This window comes from Zingiber officinale, chromosome 9A (genome assembly GCF_018446385.1).
Source record: "Zingiber officinale cultivar Zhangliang chromosome 9A, Zo_v1.1, whole genome shotgun sequence".
NCBI lineage: Eukaryota > Viridiplantae > Streptophyta > Magnoliopsida > Zingiberales > Zingiberaceae > Zingiber > Zingiber officinale.
In genome coordinates, this window is record NC_056002.1 from 35,953,212 (window position 1) to 35,974,953 (window position 21,742).

The window sequence follows — 21,742 nt, forward strand, 5'->3', positions numbered from 1 at the left end:
CTCGAGATTTCTTGGACGTCTATTTATCAACTGAAAGCATCGGTTTGCAACCGATGCTTTGATGACTCATTTTATTACAGCATACGTCGAGGAAGATGAATCAATCATCTCCTCAACGTAAATGTTGCAAATTATTTGCAACGTAGCCGATCTCCGACATCTCTCACTCGTTCAAGTCAATTCATAAAGGTTATCTAGTCACATAGACCATGTCAGTCATATAGACGACAAGGTGATCAGATCACGAAGACCAGAGCAAAATTAATTAGTCACAAAAACCAAATAAGAACATCCATTCTATACATTAGGGTAAATGGTTCGTGCAACAGCAAGCACACTGAACATTTAATTGCTAAGAAGATTATCACACCTTACTTAGCTGTTCCATATAATGAATCAGAGAGATCATAACTTGCCTTTATCCCAGATTAAATTATTTACATTAATATGAACATCTCTAATATCTCATATTGACTATTATATCAAGAGCATGTTCACCATCTCCAATCAAACATATTATTCACAATTACATTTTATATACTGAACTAAAAATGTAACTAGTACCAGTGAATAAATGTCACATATGTAAATCAATCTTAATCTTCATTTTTATCTAGAATCTATTCATTCTAATCCGTCACTTTCCTAGTTATGTTCCATAAACTGAATCATCCATAGCCAATAAAAAACATACTAAAGTAGCAAACACTGATCAGAACTTCAAGTAGACAGCTAAATAATCACTTAGGGTAAAAATGAGATTAACTTATAATCTCAAGGGTCTCACATAATAGAGAAGCAGGGATCCATTCTTCTACTACCCTTCTTGTCCCCATATTACATGTGGTATGAATCACATGCTACGATATTATTTTTGTTGGTGCAATATTCCCTAGGTCAAAGTTGACCTGGTTGACTGAGCTTGAATTGAATCAAGCTCGAGTCTTGATGTTTGGGGTTCGATGTTTGACAATACATGTAGACAACACATGAAGATTACAGGTGCAATTATTCATGTGGGAAGACTGTGAAGGAGAGTCAAGTAGGTCAATGCTGACTGGATACTTGACTGGAAAATCCTGGTGAGTGAAGCCAGGTGAAAGTCCTAACTGGGAAGTTAGGTAGAAAAAAAATCCTGGTGAGTGAAGCTAGGCAGAAGGAAAGTCCTGGTGAGTGAAGCTAGACAGTTGGAAAGTCCTGGTGAGTGAAGCCAGGCAGTTAGAAAGTCCTGGTGAGTGAAGCCAGGCAGTTGGAAGTCCTAGTGAGTGAAGCTAGGCAATGGAAAGACCTGGTGAGTGAAGCCAGGCACGAGGAAATCCTGATGGGTCAAGGTTGACCAGACATCTGGTGGAAAGTCCAAGTAGGTCAAAGGGATTGACCGGATACTTGGTGTAACGCCCGCCCTCCCTGCTAACCCTAAGGGACGGGGCTACGATACTCTATGTACAAATTTTTCTTTTTTTAAAACAGCGGAAGACTTAAAAATACTTTTCTTAGTTTAATAAAAACTTTTCTTTTGTTTTCCTTTTCATCAAATCCGAACTACACTATCATGGCCTCGATAACATGATATCAAAATTAGTAGAAACATAACATCAAGTCACACATACGGTACTACAATTCATGATACCAAAGCGTAGTTCTTTAAAAGTTTTTAAAGCAGGTTCTTATTTGGTTGCCTAGCCACTGTCACACACATCTCCTTGCCTCTCCTGCTGCTCCTCTAGCTCATCCAGCTTTTTCCTTTATCTGTGGTACAAGGACAGTAAGCTGTGAGCACTCATGGCTCAGTAAGTTCCTTTCCTACTCACTAAAACCGAAAATCATAGTATAATCAAAGAATGTCTCAACATGGCATCATTTCAACTAGTCATGACATAATGTAACATACTCTTTTAAGCATATCATGCAACATGAAGAAATCATAACTAGTCATGACATATCATAGCGTAAAGCATAGCATGAAGCATAACATAATCGTATCTAATCATGGCATATCGTCATAAGGAGTCATGGCATATCCTACACATGGACATATCATGGAACATAACATAATCATATCTAACCATGGCATATCATAAATCATCATAAGGTATATGCAATATGATTTTGAAAAACATGTATCTGAAAAACATGTGTATGTCTCATGATCTTTAAAACCATTTCTTCTTACATATATACTTGAACATAATCTCAACTTAAAGGGGATCCCGGCTATGTACCACTTACATATTGCGCGCAACCTATGTAGGTCCAAGGTAGCAAGTCTTGAACCCTACAAGGCAAACATACTAGGCCCGAGTCTTACTCCATCGACCTAGGGGCACTTAGGAGCCCATCCCTAACGAGGCCCGAGTCTTATTCCATCGACCCCGGGGCGCTTATGGAGCTCACCCTTGGTACAAGCCATATAAAGTAAAGTACATGTCATACTTATACATATCATACATCATAAAAGCATGCATCACTTAGGCACACATCATATCATAAAAGTATGCATCACTTAGGCATACATCATGTCATAAATAGTATGCATCACTTAGGCATACATCATATCATAAAAGTATGCATCACTTAGGCATACATCATGTCATAAAGGTATGCATCACTTAGGCATACATCATACCATAAAAGTATGCATCACTTAGGCATACATCATATCATAACAATATGCATCACTTAGGCATAGATCATAAAAACATGCATATCTTAAGCATAAAGCATATCATCAAGCATGCATAATTTAACCACATAGCATATCATGAAAGTTTGCATATTTTAAGCACTAAACATAGCATCAAAGCATGCATAATTTAACCACATATCATAACATAAGCATGCATCACTTAGGCATACATCATACCATAAAAGTATGCATCACTTAGGCATACATCATATCATAACAATATGCATCACTTAGGCATAGATCATAAAAACATGCATATCTTAAGCATAAAGCATATCATCAAGCATGCATAATTTAACCACATAGCATATCATGAAAGCTTGCATATTTTAAGCACTAAACATAACATCAAAGCATGCATAATTTAACCACATATCATAACATAAGCATGCATCACTTTCAGCTCATATCATATCATCAAAGCATGTAAAATTTACCCACATATCATAACATAAAACATGCATATTTTGAACTCATAACATATCGTAGACTTTCTCATCTTGTATAGTTCACAAGCATACATGTCTAAGCATAAAAGTGCATCATGTGTTCATCCAATCAAAAGGAACAATGTAACATGATTAATTTGGGTACTAAGCTTCCTAATCCCTTGGATTCTTATCTTGGCCGAAACCCTCTTAGGTGCCAATTTAGGTTTTAAACAACATCCAAGCATGTAGAACCTAATTCATCCACATATCATTCTCATAGGAAGTATTATAAACAAGATTTACTTGGACTCTAAGTTCTCCAAGTCCTTTAACCTCATTTGGCCGAACCTTAACAAGTGTGAAACAAGGTTCTAAATGACATAAAGCATGGAAACCTTAACCATATTTATAGCATTTGTTTCAAGGAATATGGTAAGCACAATTGAGTTAGTTCCTAAATCCTTTAAGCCCTTAAAATTATGTCATGGCCGAAACTTACAAGTACTCATTTAGGTTTTCAAGCAAGCATACAAGCATGTGAACTTACTCTAACATCATGTATAAATTTATAAATGGCATCATACAAGTGGTCATGGCCGAAACTTCCCTTAGCATCAATTTAGGTCACTAACAACATATAGCATGTGAATTTTTAGCTCTCTACATTTCATATTTCATGGAGAGTGACATGAGGATGTTCAATGCAAGTTCTAGGGTTTCTAAGGCATGTATCCCTTCATGGCCGAGACTTTAAGGTGTCCATTTGAATTATAGTTAAATATATAAGCATGTGAACACAATCAACATGTTATCTCAATTTCATAAGAAGCATCTTTAACACATGAGGTCTAAATTTTAAGGTTTCTAGGTCTTTAAACCCTACATGGCCGAACCTCATCAAGCATGGAATTTGTTCAAATGGCATAAAAGCATAGAAAGTCATAACACATTTCATAACATGTATAAAAGTCAAGCACTATAAGCATACATTTAAATTGTGTCTTAGGTTTCCTAGGTTTTTCCTTTCTTTATCTCATAACATATGTTTGGCCGAAACCTTCCAAGTCTTTAAACTAGGTTTTAGGTGGCCTAAAGTATGGAAAAACCTAAACAAGTTTTATGGCAAAAATATCAAAGAAACTATACATATAAGTTTGGTTCACAAACAAGCTAGGACCCTTGTGGTCATAATTATCATATATCATGCAACCAATTTTCCTATACTCTAATTAAGCATGGGAGCATCAAACAACTTTCATATCTTATTGTCATGGAGGTTTTGAGCATGTTAAAAATCTGTTTAAGCTATTCTAAAGCATCCACCTTACCATGGCCGAAACATTAAAAGTGATGTTCATGAGTTTCTATCAACATACAAGCATGCAACTCTTTAAGAAACTCTATATTCTATCATATAAACATGGTGAGTTTAAATTCAAGTCTTCCTAGACCTAAACCCTTCCTTGGCCGAAACTTGTGAGTGGGGTACTTTTGGTTCCAAGTAACCTTCAAGTATGAAAACAATAATGGATCCTTAACCATTTATTTAGAGGGTTTTGTGCAAGTTAGGTAAACAAATAAATTCCCTAGCCCTTATAAAATCTTTTTGGCCGAAACTCTAGGGTTAGGTACATCTCTAATCCAGCATCACATATATATAAAAATATGAGAGAAAACCTTCTTACAAAGCATAGAAAAATTATCATGAATCAAGGCTTATATTAAACATTCCTAGGATCAACAAGTCCTTTCTTTGGCCGAATTTTCACAACTTTGTTTCTAGGTTTTAAAATCCTCATAAAATCCAAAAACACATTAAAACCACTTGTACCACAGGTGAGGGGATACTTACATCCTTTTCGCTTGTGGTTCTAAAGTGTGGTGATGGAAGAAAGAGTCTCTTCTTATTGTTCTCCTCCTTTGATTTCCCTTGGTAACCTTCCTTGTATCCTAGGAGGAACCTTGTTTTGGGGGCCGAAAATGGAGGAGAGGGGGTTGAGGCTCTCGGTGATGGAGAGGAGAGAATGAGAGAAAAAATAAAAATCTTCTCTTTACATGCTCCCTTTTATGTTAAGGGGAAAGAGGTAGCAAAATTGGTTTTTGCTTTCCTTCTCCCTTAGCCCCTTTTTTTCCATTTTCTTTTTATTTTATTTATTTATTTGTTCTCATCATTCATGATGAAACAAGGGGGAATGAATCCCCTTAATTTTCCTCTTTAAGTCACGGCAAAGGGAAAGGAAGAGGGAGAGAAAAGAAGAAAGGCAAGTTGCCTTTCTCTTGCTCTTTTCTTGCTTTCTTTTGGCTAGCTTTTACTCTCATCCTTATCATGAGTTTCCCTCCTTTGCTATCAATATTTCATTCCTATCCCAACTGGTTATTACCCATTAATCCTATCATTTACATCATGAGAGGTTCAAGGTTCAATCCTTGACCACTCCCTATTTTTATTTCTTTTTATTTCCTTTTTGGTTCAACATTCTACTAATATTTTTTCTAAGGCAAGTTCATCATTCTCATGTTTATCTTAAAAGCTTAGTGGGTATTACACTTGGCACGAGGAGAAAATCTCAAGTGGGTCAAAAGGATTGATCGAACACTTGGTGAGGGAGTCCTAGCAGGTCAATTGTAACCGGATGCTAGGCATGATGGACCAACAGGTCATGGTTGACCAGATGTTGGTTTAGGAGGCTTTAGACTTGATTTTGGGCGAAATCATGAGCTGGATCGATCGACTGATCGATTGGGTGAGTCTTCGCGACAAGCCTCCTCCCAATTGATCGGTGGATCGATTGGGAGAATCGCCGATCGCACAGAAAGCCTCCCCAATCGATTGGGATTCGACCGTTGGCGTCGTATTTAGCCATGGGCGAGTAATTCTCTCAAGAGAGAACTTCCACGGCTCCGATTCTTTCTCTACTCAGATCTTCAGAGCAGTTCTCCACAGCTCTCACGCCAGAACTTAAAGGTTCTTGGAGGCTTGTGCTGGTGCACGTCCAAGTCAAGAGGCGAGGAAGAAGCTAGGGTTAGGGTTACTTGTGCATATCTTGTAAGCTTTTGCTTGTATTGTATCTCCCTTCCCTTTCTTCTTGTACTGTGAGCTTGTAGGGCTTCTCCTCCTTCGGTAGTTACCGTAAAGGAGTATTTTATTAGTGGAGGGTACGTGAGTGTGTAGATTCTTCGACTAGTCACCTCTTCTTGAGGTGGATACCAAGTAAATCTACGAGTTAGCGTTGTGTGGCTGTTTCTTTGTATTTTCCGCTGCATTTCATCACAAGAAGCAAGCAACGACGAGCACGAGATCGCGCCGAGCTATTCACACCCCCTCTAGCTACATATTTGGTCCCAACAATTTTCTTTACTAAAAAAAGCGCAAGTTTTTCCCAAAATTTAATATCATATAGATTTTGATCTAGATATACCTAATATCTAATCCTAAATTCAACATATGAATTCCAATATGGCTTTAAGCAGATTCAGTAAATGGTGGGTGCATTTACTCCAATCATTACATAAATGATCTCATCTTGACACAATTATTAAGACGATCTTAACTTATGAGTATGTCTCTATTCACAGTTGCATAAGCTGCCCCATAAGCAACAGTCTTACTTCTATTTATACTTAACAAATAGAGATGATTGTCCATGTGAGTTGACCAATCTCAATCTACCAACATGCTTATCGAGACTTTTTATTCGAATGTAACAAAGATACATACACTGAATAGATCATGACATTTTTTATTTATCAAAATATATTTACAATAAATTATATTCTTCGAAGTTCCAAAGACTTCACATGTCCATGAAATGACTCTTTAGTCAATGACTTAGTAAAAGGATCAACAAGCATATTTCGTGTAGGGATGTACTCAAGAATTATCTTTTTCTTGTCAACAATATCTCTTACAAAATTATACTTAATTTCTATATACTTGCCTTTATTGTGATATTTGGGATCCTTGGAAAAAGTTATTATAGCTTGACTGTCATAGTACACTGTAACATGACTCCCACCGTTCTCAACAATCTTCAGATGCTTCAGGAACCTTCTTAGCCAGACAGCTTCTTGCACAGTCATTGCACAAGCCACATACTCAGCTTTTATTGTCGACAAGGCTATACAAGCCTGCTTCTTGTTATTCCATGAGATGACACCACCATTCAACAAGAAAGTATTGTCAGAAGTGAAGTTCCTGTCATCAAGGTCCCTTGCTCAATCTGCATCTGTATAGCCACTTAGGCTTATATATGATCCTTGGAAACAGAGGCAATAATCTGTTATGCCTTTGAGATATCTGAATATCCTCTTCACTGCTTTCTAGTGTCTCGATCCTGGGTTTGACTGGAAATGATTAACTAAGTCAACAACATAACTTAGAATAGTGGTACAATACTATTGGTTGCTACTCGGAATATCGTCCTAGTTCCCCTGTACAAAAATTTGTACAAGCATAAAACTATCCTAGCTACCCATGTGTTCTACTAAAGTTAAATTTGGATTGCAAACGATGCTTAATATTATTAATCCAAAATTTTCCTTTAGAAGTTAAACTTGAATTGGGAACGAAACTTAATATTCTGACTTTAAGTTCAACCAATGTGATCTTCCTAAGTTAAACCATATTACAGAAGTTGATCAAATATCTATTTCAAGGATCGGCTTCCAGGTCAAACGTGGCGAGACACTAGGCCTTCTTGGGTATGAGATCATTCACCACTGCCTAGACAAAGCCTTTCAAAGAAATCAGATATTTAAACTTCTCACAGTAAACAAGGTTTAACAATAGAGACCTCAATAGAAACATATTATCAAAACATGAAATTGAAACGAAAATCGATAATAAAAATGATAATTAAAATAGATAACTTCTTGTGTTTAGTTTTTCAAGATCTATACAAAAGATGAACTAGTTATAATGCGGAAACTAATAACTAGTTATATCTCCTGTAACTTATAGACCTCTTGATCTTCTATTGTATTCCTCTTCTTATCTTGGACGTCGTGTGGGTGACGATCTACCAAGACGAGAATCCACCCAAGCCTTCTTCTTCCTTTCAAGTTTCGGCCACCAACTTTCTCCAAGAGATGATGAAGTTCAGCCACTAACTTTCCTCCAAGGGATGCTAGATAAGAGAACCTCCTTCTCTTCTTCTTCTCCTTCAAGCAACCGGCCATCAATGGATCTCCACACCAATATGCCGCAGGCTACCAAGAGGAAAAACAAAAGAGAAGAGAGAAAGAGTAAGGGCCGACCACCACCAAGGAAGAGAGGAGAGGAATAGAAGATGTATTGTTATGAGGTGAGGCACCTCTACCATCTCTTTTATATTTCTTGGTCTTGGCAAATAAGGAAAGTTTTAAACATAATTAAAACTTCCTTATATTCCTTGCCAATGACTAAAAAGGAAAGTTTTAAAAATTAAAACTTCCTTTTCTAATTGTCATGGCCGACCACATGCTTGTTCTCTAAGCAAGGAAAGATTTTAAACAAAAAATTAAAATCTCTCTTTTAAAAATCCCTTTTGTGTATAGTTCTAAAAGGAATGTTTTATAAATTAAAATCTCTCTCTTTTAAATCCTTTTATGGATATCTATAAAAGATAAGATTTAAAATAAAATATGGTTTCAAGAAAGGAAAGTTTTATCAAAAAATTAAAATATTTCTTTTCACATTATAGATAACTACAAATAAGAAAAGATTTCAAATATCTCTTTTATTCCTTTGTAGAAAGCTATAAAAGGAAAGATTTTAAAATTTAAAACTCTCTTTTAAAACCAACATAAAATGAAAGTTTTCAACAAAATAAAAACTTTCTTTTATTTCCTTTTATGACCGATCTAAAAAAGGAAAGTTTTATATTAAAATCATCCTTTTAAACCTTTTAATGGATCTCTATAAAAGGAAAAATTTTACAAAATAAAACTTCCTTTTGAATTCAATATGGTCGGCCACCCTTGCTTGGGCTACAAGCTAGGGTAGGCCACAACTTGAACCCATCTAACCTTGGTTTGGCCAGCCCTAGCTTGGGCTCCAAGCTTAGCTTGGCCGGCCACCTTAAGGTGGGTAAGGAGTTGGGTTTGGGTGGATATAAGACTTTATAAATAAGAGGCTACAATAGGGACCGAGAAGAGGAATTTGTTTTGGTCTCCCGATGAGTTTGAGCTTCCCATGTTCGCCCCGAACACCCAACTTAAGTTCATCAATAATATTTCATTCCACTAAAGAGTTATTATTGCACTACCGCACCAATCCCATATTACTATATGGGCTCCTTCTTATCATGAGTGTGTTAGTCTCCTTGTGTTTAAGATATTGAATGTCCACTAATTAAATGAGTTACTGACAACTCACTTAATTAATATCTAGCTCCAAGAGTAGTACCACTCAACCTTATCGTCATGTCGGACTAAGTCCACCTGCAGGGTTTACATGACAATCCTTATGAGCTCCTCAAGGGGACATCATCAACCTAGATTACTAGAACACGGTTTCATTCTATAATCAATAACACACCATATAAATAATATCATTTCTCAACTTATCGGGCCTATTGATTTAACGAGATAAATCACACCATTTGATAAATCAAAGAAATAAATACTAAGTATATGTGCTTGTTATTATATCATGATTAAGAGTACATATTTCCATAATAACAGAGGTATTGTTCTTTTATATAGTCAGTATAAAAAGATATTGCCTCAATTGGTCCTGCTCAATACACTCATAGTGTACTAGTGAATTTATTAGTCAAGATAAATTAATACCTAATTACACTACAACCACTCCAATGGTTTGTCCCATTCCATCTTGGTTGTGAGCAACTGTTTATAATTTATAAGGATCTGATAACATGATCTTCTATGTGTCTCATCACACCATGTTATCTACAATATAAATTAAATGGACAACTACACTTAGCATAAATGTAGGTATTTGACCAATGTGATTCTTATATGTTTATACAAAAAGCTAGATGATCCGGTAGTAAGGAGGGGGGACCCCCCTTTAAGCAGAGTCAACGCCATGTGGAGGTTGAAAGGTAAAAGTTCAACCAGGGGTTTGTCCGAGCGGATAAAGATTGGGGCGACCAGCCGAACGTTCTGAACGGAAGCAAAGACACCCCGGCGGGGAGTCGGGGTTCCGACGCTCATGTTGAACAGGGTGGTATGGCCGAGCGGGTAACCCGCTCGGCCGAAGGCATAAAGTAGTAATATTGCGAACAGTCTCCACAGAGCACACAACCAGAAATCTCCCAAGCGAACTAGCACATACGACCGGCCGGACGTGAAGGGACTGCCGACCGGCCGGATGCTTGGGATGGGGTAAGAAGAGACAAAAGGACAAGGGAACATCTTCTGACAGCGGGTATGTTCAACGACCAGGCTATACGCAGGATCTTACGACAGAGGGTTCCGCTGTCCCATCAGAGATGTGCTTGGACTGTAGCAGTATGATGTCAGGTAAGCTCTTCTGACAAGCCCATATTGAGGTATGGTTAAAGGACACGTATTCGCCTCGGTATGTGTGCGTGAGCCTCTTCACAGCTCTATATAAGGAGCCTCACACTTCGCCGGAGGTACGCATTCTCCCGTATTCAAAGCCACTTCTGCATTTCCTCTTGCCTGACTTGAGCGTCGGAGGGTCGTCGCCGGGAACCCCTTCCTGGCCCGACTTCCTTGCAGGTTCACCGGAGGTCCGTACGACCAGTCGGAGATCTACGCCAGCAATTCGGAGAGCGCCACGTGCCCAGCGTCCGTTGAGTCATCGTTCAGATAGGATCACTAGACTTTTAGTATACACTCTAACAAATACGACCTACCACTCAGCTACTAAGATTACCCCATTTGAGGTAGTTTATAGATGTATACCACCCTCAGTTAGCTCATACACACATGGATCAACAAATGTACATCAAGTCGACCAAAACCTACGCACAAGGGACCAAATATTGCAACTTTTGAAAAACAACTTATGCAATGCACAAGCAAGAATGAAGCAACTGGCCGACAAGCATCGTTTGGAAAGAGAATTTGCAATAGGAGATTGGGGTTTTTCTAAGACTTCAACCATACAAACAAGTTTCAATTCATCCTTCAACCTCTATGAAGTTGTCACCGAAATTTTATGGCCCTTATAAAGTGATAGAGCGTATTAGACCTATTGCTTATCGTTTGAAGCTTCCACAAGATTCTAAAATATATCCTGTATTTCGTGTGTCTTGTTTAAAGAAGAAATTAGGTAATAAATTTACTCCTTAACAACACCTTCCTGAAGTGAATTCAAATGGTGAAGTTAAATTTCTACCTTATGCTATTTTAGAAAGGAGACTTGTGAAAAAGAACAATCAAGCGACGGTTGAGCCATTAATTCAGTGGGACAATTTATCTATCAATGATGTAACATGGGAATTATATGATACCATTCAAGAAAAATTTCCAGAGTTTATTATAAACAACCTTGAGGACAAGGTTGTTTTGAAAGGCGGTGGAATGATAAGATCCTTTAATGGATCTATTCAAATAAATCCTTTAACTTTATTTCCTTTTCTAAAATAAGTTTTAGACTTTTCCTTTTTTTTTTCTAGATAAGTTTTAATAAGACATTTTCTCTTGAAAATATATTTTTATTTTATTTTTCTTTTAGACATTTTCTTTTGAAAAGGTAGTTTAGGTCTCTATTTAAAGAGACGTTATGTAATTTTGGAGAACAAGTAATTTCCTTTTTAGTTAATCAATTTCATTTGATTATTGGAGGTCGATCCCCTCGAAGTGATCACCCTATCCCCTTTACATTTTTCTCTTTCGATTTTTCCACGTCATAGGCCCCTGGGTTCCTATCAACGGCGATAATGAGGTGTCAACATAATCAATCGACGACACCAAGCAGGGATATGATGCGATCGTGCCGCGATGCTGTGTACGGGTGTGACGCGATTGACCAGCGATGGGGAGTGGAGGAAAAAGGTCGACCGGAGTAGTGCAACATGAAGATCGGAGACGCGATGCGCAGAGATGCAGCGAGGGACAATCGACACTAGGGCTCGGCCTTTCCCTTTCTTGGCCGAAGACCTACTCGCGTGGAGTGACGACCCAGGGAGGAAGACAACCCAACGACCTCCAGGGATCGACAAAGGAGAAAGGTAGCTCGGCGTCGACGATCAAGTGGTGGCGACGAAGGATCGGGAGGAGAAGAGGTGGGCCGATGATAAAGAATCGGGAGAAAGGGATTTAGGGCAAATAAACTTAAGGTGTTTGCTTTTATACCTTAGGTTAATTAATCCAAATCTTAGGTAAATGAAATTAATCAACTCCAAACTTAATTGATATTCTAAACAGGCTTTCTCCGAGTCCAATAGCTCTATCCCCTTAAATGTGTCATACGAACTTCGTTTAAATCTTGAAAAATATCTAAAAATTTCCAGAAAATCCAATAAGGTTATTCCTTCGATAACATAATTGCCGGATTTTGCATGCCAACAAAAGGATATCATCACAATTAAGCAACACTTTTATTATGATATATTTAATGTTGTAATAAATTTTCAATTGGAAGAGTTAAACTCTAGATTCAGTGATGAAACAAATAGAATTTCTTGTACTTAGTTTTGCTTTGGATCTAAAAGATAATTTTAAATTGTTTGACTTTGACCAGATTTGTATTCTCATTGAGAAATATTATCCTAAGGATTTTATTGAACATGAAGTACATTATTTGAGGTGTCAGCCATAATATTATGAGATCGATGTAATTGGTTAGGAGAATTTTTTTTAGAAAATATCCATTATATCTCATAATTGTGTTAAGAGTTATTTAAAACAAAAAAGTTGTAATATTATTATTTGATCTACAAGTTGAACTATCTAGTTTTAACTTTGTCGATTTGCATGACAAGATTAGCATGCATTTTAAGCTATGAAGCATGTTAAAATAGTTCTTTGTAATAGAATAAGAGAGGATTTTCTGATAAATTATATGATTATCTATATTAAGAGAGTTGACTTCAAGTACGGACTCATATTTTATAATTAATGAATATTATACTTTAAAAAATCATAAATTAGAACTTCAATAGTATGTATATGTTTATACGGATCATGCATCTTTGTATCCTTTAGTTAAGAAATGTTTAATTTGGATCATCAATATTGAACGATTGGTTTTAAAAATATTTATTTTATTTAAAGTTTTTTAATTTCTTTCAGATGAAGATATAAATGATTACATTGTCAAAATTTTTATTGAATGCTTTCCAATCTTACAAGTTCTATAGCAAAAACATTGAAGATCTTGTTAATCAGGAACTTTTTGAGATTACAATGATCAGGTATCTTATTTATGATTTTAATTGTTATGTATTATTTTATTTTTCGTTAAAATTTTTTAGCTCGGGTAAATTATAATTCCTAACTCTGCCTCTAATCAATGCTATAAACTTTTCTCCATTCTTATTGTCATGTGGATTTGTTTACTGTGACTTACCTTCTAATGCAACCGGAAGTCTTGCCCTCCAATCTTATTCTCTGCATTATGGCTCGGGTAAATGTATTAGTTTTGTCTAACACCTCATGGATAGTCACTTTGCCTCACCTAACAACTAAGAAAGTTATTACAAAATTATCAAATGAACTAGACAATGAGTAACAAATATTAGTATTGATGCAGTGAGGTCGGTAAAAAGAGGATGAAGTACCTAAAATAAATAAATAATCTTTTCTCGTTCTTTTGATTAGTAGTATAGTAATAATAATAAACTAATTGAACAAATAAATAAAAGAAAATAAGAGGACATTTTGATTTACTTGGTTACAACCTAAATGATTGTTAATTCAAAGCGTTGAAAAAAATTCCACTAGAATTCTCTTTTGTTGCAGGTGAAAAAGCCTCTTATAAAAGTTGATAGCTCAAAATAAAGAATAAGAAAGTGTACAATACTTGTTGCCCAAGTTCTTGAATATTTCCTAACTCCAGGAGTTGTTTTATAGCTTTTGAAAAATCCTATCCGTGGGTGGAAGACATCTTCAAAAGGGTTCAAGGCTTTTCAAGTGGATAAAGTTTTATTCACAACTCAATGGCAACAAACAGTTATTTTAGGTTGGTACTGTTCACTGAAGGCACCTTCATACTGTTCATGGAAGACGTCTTCCAAGCCTTTGAAGGCGCATTTAAACTGTTCATTCAAAAATGATTAACTTCCCTTGTTAACTATTTTTGCTCTGCTTGCTTGGGTGATGCTCCAGCCGTCTGGAATTGACCTCACCCGAACTCAACTTCGACCCTTTCGTCGAGTAGCCTTCTTCCCCGTCTTCTCGTCCCTCGAACTGCCGTGCACATCATTCTCGTCCGTCGGTATACTCTTTCACAGCATCTCATCCTTCGGATGCACCGAGCTTGTCGACTCCCTTCTCATGCCATCCTTCTCAGTAGTTACATCTTCCGCTCGACTTCTTGTGTTCCTAAGCACCTGTGCACTTAAACACAAGGATAAAATACAACAAGAACTAATTGAACTTGATTGACCACATCAAAACTACCCCGGGATACTAACAATCTCTCCCCTTTTAATGTGCATCAACCCAAATTCAAGTTAGGGTAAAAAATGCAATGAAATAGTAAAGTAATGATTAAACAAAAATAAACACAATGATAAAAATTATGGGAATTGAATGATCCTAACTCCCTCTTAACCCCCTTAACTTTTACCTATCTCTCCCCCTTTGATTACATAAAAACAATTAAATAACATAGACAGTTAGAAAATTTTAAAGTAAATTTCGAGGGGTACATAACAAGAATTTTTAACAAACTAATATTTTTCAAAAATAATTATCAGACATTTAATAAATTTATAGAAAATAACTTAACGGTAAAAGAAATTTCAAATATTTTTTTTCTAATTGAGACAAATAAAAATAAAAAAAAAATAAAATTTAATCTAACAAAGATTTTGGAACCCAATATAAGTTCCTACGTAATGGATTTATTAAAAATTTTAGAGGTACATTGTTTCGAGGGATTTTCCTAATTTGTCCTTAGTGATTTTTTATGTACGAATTAATTCTAGCATTATTTTTTAATACTGATTTTCGAAAGATATTCGAATTCAAATATGCAGTCATTTTATAGTTTTTTTATTTGTACTTTTAATTTTTCATTTTCTAACTTTAGATTATCAAATATATCTAAGGGGCATGACTTTGCTATGTTTAATTTTAACCTAGTATTATCTTTTTCTAATTGTACTATGTTCTTTGAAAGTATTTTTAATGAATTGGAAAGACTGTTTGGGAGAAAATGCACATACCTCACTTACCTCGTGTCTCCCCCTTCATTGTAGTGCTCCTTCATCGATGCTCATCTCTTAGCTACTTTCATCTTCTTCTTAGTGGTTTGCCATTAGAGCTAGTCCGACGTAGGCTTCGATTTTGGACTCGGAGGATGACGATTCATCCTATGTGGCTTTCAAGATCTTGTGCTTTGATCTTGTTGGTCTTTTGCCCTTGTCCTTCTTTATCTTCTTCAGTTCGGGGCAATCGTCCTTAATGTGCCCTTCTCCTTGGCAGTTGTAGCATCGAACCTTCCTTTTGCTCTGAAAGTGTTTTTTCACTTGTGACTTATTAAATTTATTAGATTTAATAAATTTAATAAATTTTCTTACCATTAGGGCCGCTTTGTCTTCATCAATTGACGCTTCGGAGTCTGGATCGTCCGTTTTTGCCTTCTGGGCGATGTTCTGTCTGGACTCTTTTGATTCTGCACATCTAGATTCATGAAGTTCCAAAGTGAAAAATAAACTTTCTAATGTGCTTGCCTTTAGATCTTTAAAAATATAATAGAAGTCGATAATTGAGGACCATTCGGGTGCCCTTGGAAAAGCATTTAATGTGTACCTTAGGGAATCTCGATTTGTTATCTTTTTTCGAGACTCGTGAGTCCGGTGATCAACTCCTTCAATTTAGCGTGCAGTTGCGCTACTGATTCTCCTTCCTTTAGCCGGAGGTTGATCAGTTGGCTCCGGATCAAATCCCGTTTCGCGAGCTTGACTTTGGATGTACCTTTGTGTAGCTCTAGAAACTTCTCTTAAAATTCCTTTACTGATTTGTATGCGCTAATTCTGCTAACTTCTTGTTGAGACAACATGCTCAACAAATGGAATTCGGCTCGTCCATTTGCTATGAAGTCCGCTTACTCCTTATTGGTTCACATATACTCTTCTTTTTCTACTCCTTGTTGGACTTTGGAGCTACAAAATCATATTTAATTATCAAAAGAATTTCAAAATCAATTTTAAAAAATACCTCCATACGTTTCTTCCACAACGTGAATTCTCCCTCGAATTTTGGTAGATAGATGTTCAGTTTAGCCATCGTCTCGGTGCTTCAGTCAGCGGTTAGTCCTTCTAAGGCCTTCTGGCTCTAATACCACTTGTTGGCACAGTGGGACCGACAAGAGGGAGGTGAATTGCTTAAAAAATTAACCCCTTCTCATTCTTTTGATTAGTAGCACAGTAGCAATAATAAATTAAATGAACAACTAAATAAAAGAAAATAAGAGGACACTTTGATTTACTTGGTTACAACCTAGGTGGTTGTTAATCCAAGGCGTTGAAAAAAGCTCCACTAGAATTCTCCTTTGTTGCAGGCGAAGAAGCCTCTTACAGAAGTTGATAGCTAAAAAGAAAGACTAGGAAAGTGTACAATACTTGTTGTTTATTTCTGAGCTCCAACAACAGCTTTTTCTAACTCTTGGAAGGCGCTTTCAAACGGGTTCAAGGTGCCTTCAAGTGGATAAAGTTTTATCCACAAATCAACGACAACAAACGACAACTTTGGCTGGTACTATTCACTGAAGGCGCCTTCGTACTGTTTATGGAAGGCGTCTTCCAAGTCTTTGAAGGCGCCTTTGGTACTGTTCATGGAAGACGTCTTCCAAGCCTTTGAAGGCGCCTTCGACCCCCTTCATCCAAAAATGATTAACTTCCCTTGTTAACCATTTTTGCTCCGCTCACTTGGGTGATGCTCCTGCCGTCCGGAATTGACCTCACTCGAAACCCAACTCTGACCTTTTCCTCGAGTAGCCTTCTTCCCCGGCTTCTCGTCCCTCGGACTGTCGCGCACGTCCTTCTCGTCCGTCGATGTACTCTTCGGCAACATCTTGTCCTTCGATGCACCGAGTCCGTCGACTCTCTTCCCGTGTCATTCTACTCGGTAGTTGCGTTTTCTGCTCGACTTCTTATGTTTCTAAACTCCTTCACACTTAGATACAAGGATCAAACATAACAAGACCTAACTGAACTTGATTGACCATATCAAAACTACCCCGGATACTAACAATTAGCACTAATAAGATCTCTCTAACCTAAGTCAACCTGTACATCCAAATGCTCTTACAAATTTTAATGATTTTTTATAACATATGTACAATTGTTTTTGTCTTCTCTTTGGTCTTGACCACGAGGTGTCCCCATGTCACATTGAATAGAACACATTATTAGATGCAAATGACAGTTAAACTACTCCTAACACTATTCTCTATATCCTTTATCGTCTCAAGATTGATGTTGAAGTCTTCTATTCCCTAGCTATCAGCTAGGTTTTCAGATTAACTTGATGTTAATAATGTCTGACACTGTAATTAATATTGATAATAATCTTTAACTGTCCACTTACAAAACAGCTATTCAGAACACTCAAAGTTACATCTCATACAAGCACTTCACAGAATCAATAAGTAAACAGCAAAAGTTTGTTTTGCATTCAAAGTTCTAAGAATTTATTATCTTAAAACTCAGAAAAAATTTTGGAGCATGTATTAGAACTTTTATCTACCTTCCAAGGTTGTAATGGACACATGATTCCTAGATAACGAGTCACCTTTACTTGTCGATGTTTCAGTTTTAGAAATGTCCTTTGTGATGACAAAACCAGGAGGCTTGGGTTCCGGCAGTAGAGAACTATTACTATTCAGCATTAGTAGCACAGATGACATCGTTGGTCTATCTTCTGGCTGTTCTTGAACACATAAAAGACCAACTTTTATACATCTCAAAACTTCGTCAGTGACCAATAATTGGGCAATAGATTCGTCAACTAATTCTAAGCTTTTATGTTCTTTCCACAGGCTCCACATCTGAAAATAACCATAGAAGTAAATAATATGAAAATATTATGAAGTTTTTTTATCTTAAAATAATAAGTAATGTGGCAACATTATGAAGTAAAGCTATTGTTTGATCTTATAATGATTTTTTTTTTTCACTTACATGGCCTACGAGATTTTTGTGGTCCATATATTGATAAGCTCCTCGATTCATTCTCCCACTTACAATCTCAAGCACAAGAACACCAAAGCTAAATACATCTGATTTCACTGAGAATATTCCATCCATTGCATATTCAGGCGACATATATCCACTGTAGGAAAGGACCAAAAGTTAATTAGCAAACATTTTAGTAACTATATTACATGCAAACAATCTATAAGATTGACTGAAATACTCACTATGTTCCTACAACCCTAGTGGTATTCCTCATTGTTTCATCACCACCAAATATCCTTGCCATGCCAAAATCTGAAATTTTTGGATTCATATCTTTATCAAGAAGGATATTGCTCGCCTTTAGATCTCTATGGACGATTCTATATCTAGAATCATGATGAAGATAAAGAAGACCTCGAGCAATTCCTAGTATTATATTGTACCGAGATTTCCAATCCACTAATTCACGCTTATCCTTATCTGCTCAATTCTCAAAAACTAGTAGTTAGTTTCATGGAAAGATCACCAAATTGCTCATTAGGGGAAGACTAACCAAATAAGAAAGTATCTAAGCTTCCATTGGGAAGATACTCATAGATCAACATTCTTTCCCCGGCTTGAATGCAACAGCCAAGAAGCCTAACAAGATTCCGGTGTTGTAACTTGGCGATAGACATCACCTCGTTCTTGAACTCATCGACTCCCTGGGTGGATGTCTTGGAAAGCCTCTTGACCGCCATCTCTTGGTCCTCACTCAATTTACCCTGCAATCAATCAACACATCCATGGAATGTAAATGCTGAGACTGCAATATGATAAGGGTTTAGCATACCCTGTAAACAGGGCCAAATCCTCCCTCTCCAAGTTTGTTGGCAATGGAGAAGTTCTCAGTGGCATCTTCGACTGATTTGAGATCGAACAGAGGTAGGTCGAGGTCTTCTCCTTCTGCTGCTTCTTCAGGAACGTGGTGCTCTGTCAAACAAAAGAGATCTGGTTGATAGGATCGACTAAGAACAGAGTGGAGAAAAGAGATGAAGTTTGTGTGTGCATTTGTTGTTACTTCTTCTCATCTTCCATAGGATCAAAACGAAAGCGAGGAGGAAAATTGCTGCGCAAGAGCTGCCTATAATTATTCCCAGACGATTTCGATTCGAGTGGTTGGATTCTGAGACTGCAAATCAGAGATTTGAGGTATGAATTAACCTACGATATGGATGAGAATGAGAAGTGAGGGAAGGCTATTCTGCTCACCGGCAATGACGTCGGCGGCCGCCAGGCGGACGTAGAGGTCCTGCCCGGTTCCGCTGTCGGGGAAGAACTTCATGTCCGTCGGCGGCGAGGTCCAGATGATGCACCCGCTGCCGCCGCCGCCGCCGCTGAAGTTGGCCCTGGCGTAGGCCGTGCAGGAACAGTTGGTCAAGCACCAACTCCGGCAGTCGTCCAGAGTACTCAGGCTCTCGTCCACCGTCGCCGTCGAGGTGTCCGGTAACTTGAGCCCTGTTTGTTTGATGAACCCGTCGGTGGCGTTCCGGCAGTCCAAGTCCGTGTCTCGCATGCAGCCGCCGGACCAATCGCGGAAGAGATCCCAGTTCCTTGGATTCGCGGGATGGAATTTCGGCAGGCACCGGCACAGCGGCGACATGGCGGGGGAACAGACGCCGTTGGGGCCACAGCGGGCATAGTTGTCGCAGGGATCCAGCGGCACGTAGCCGCGCACGTTCCATCCCTGCCGCTCGTCCACCCACGTGAGGATCTCGTTCAGCCCGGAGGAGTTGATGGTTATCCTTACAGCCACCGACGGGTTGCTGACGGTGTAGGAAAGGATGAACTCGCTAGAGTCAACGCTTATTTGGTACTGCAACAGGTTCTCGGTGTCCATCTGCGGCGCGCCGGTGATGTAGAGGCCGTTCCACGGCCCCGCGCGCCAGTACTTCTGCCCTGCGCGCCAGAGCATTTGCTGGGGAACTCCGTGCCAGTCTATGCCGAGGGTGTAGTCCCCGGAGGCCGGGTCGGTGGCGCTCCTCCACGACGTGATGTTGGTCCTGAGCCCGCTCGTCGTGTTGACCCCCAGCTGCATGCCCGGGAGGAGCGTGTCAGTGGGGAAGCCGAAGCTCTCCCACGCCGGAGGGCTGGAGGTCATCTCCTCCCCGACGACGAAGTTTCCAGTGTCGAGGAGCCGCGCGACGGGGCTAGCGAGGGCGAGCGAGCCTGACGATGACGACCAGACGGCCGTCGAAGAGTTGCCGCCGTCGGTGACTAGGAGCGTACCGTTCGGAGAGAGGGAAAGCCGGCCGGTGCGGCCGGCGACCGGCCTCTCCCGGTTGGCGACCCAAACCACGGTTTGGGGAGACAAACTGTGGTACCATATCCCAAGGTAGCGGTTGGTGGAGTTGGCGTCGGGGCTGAAGAAGCCCAGCTCGAAGGTCTCTCCGGCGGAGACCAAGGTCGCGTCCGCAACGTCAAGGAGGGGTTGGCCGGGGATTAAGGTGTCGCCGGCGGAGGAGGCGGAGAAGAAGACAGCAACGAGCAAGTAGACAAGGAACAGAATTCTCGCGATCATGGCGGAACACCGGAAAGGCGTTTACTACCGCAGCTGAAGTAGAAATCAGCGGATCGTTAAGGTGAAAGCTCGAATGTTTTCCATGGAATCTCTGCTTCCGAAATCTGTCTCAAAAAATTAAAAAAAATCCCTTTAAAATATATTTTGCTAAAGATTTTATTGATTTATGCTTTGGATCGGTACCTCTTTTTTTTGGACAATTTAAAACTTTTGGGCCGTTGACTAGTCAGAGCAGATGACGTGCGTAAGCGGACTAAAAACTTAAATATCAATCCACAAAGGTGTAATTTGAAGGCTAGCATCAAAGTCAGAGTCCCTTGATTTTTTTTCCCCCTTATTTAACCTAATATTAGAGTTAAAGATTCAAAGTCAATGACTACTTGTATGAGAAGGATAACGATCTTTAAAGATGAGTATTCGACGAATTGAATAAATTATTTAAGATGACTAAGGTATTTGCTCAATCATATGAGTTAATATTTCAGTATAAATAAAAGTTCCTCCATTTGTATTAGAGGTGAAGTAGGAATAAATATTTTAGTTCATTTACTCCCACTAACTTCTATTGTCATGTCTTACACGCGCTAACTTGTCGCAACGCTAATTTTGCTCACAGCGTGTGAATTTTAACAATATTAGAGTGACATAAATATAAAAACTAACCAAATTTGACTATATACAGCACCGCGGAAAAAAGGCATTGCACGGTGCTGTTTTGATTTCAAAATAGCACCATGTTGATGCTATTTTGAAAAGAAAAAAAAAACAGTACCGTTTTGTATATAGGGGAGAGATTTGGTTA

General features: G+C 38.4%; 1 protein-coding gene across 1 annotated transcript; it reads right to left on the reverse strand.

The window, feature by feature from the left end:
* Window positions 1-17,771: 17,771 nt before the first annotated feature.
* Window positions 17,772-21,035, reverse strand: LOC122018952 (receptor-like serine/threonine-protein kinase SD1-8). The gene is made up of 7 exons (XM_042576433.1): window positions 19,632-21,035; window positions 19,441-19,551; window positions 19,213-19,352; window positions 18,934-19,144; window positions 18,623-18,860; window positions 18,384-18,534; window positions 17,772-18,250 (listed from the first exon to the last, which is right to left on the reverse strand). Exons 1-7 carry the CDS (start codon window positions 20,938-20,940, stop codon window positions 17,942-17,944), a joined length of 2,469 nt encoding a protein of 822 aa, XP_042432367.1. The 5' UTR covers window positions 20,941-21,035; the 3' UTR covers window positions 17,772-17,941.
* Between the last annotated feature and the right edge of the window lie 707 nt (window positions 21,036-21,742).

Coding starts and splice junctions, on each gene's coding strand:
- LOC122018952 (XM_042576433.1), bottom strand. CDS start 20,940: ATGATCGCGAGAATTCTGTTCCTTGTCTACTTGCTCGTTGCTGTCTTC. Junction 19,552..19,631: donor GGCCGCCGACGTCATTGCCG/GTGAGCAGAATA, acceptor TCTGATTTGCAG/TCTCAGAATCCAACCACTCG. Junction 18,251..18,383: donor ACAAAAATCTCGTAGGCCAT/GTAAGTGAAAAA, acceptor GGTTATTTTCAG/ATGTGGAGCCTGTGGAAAGA.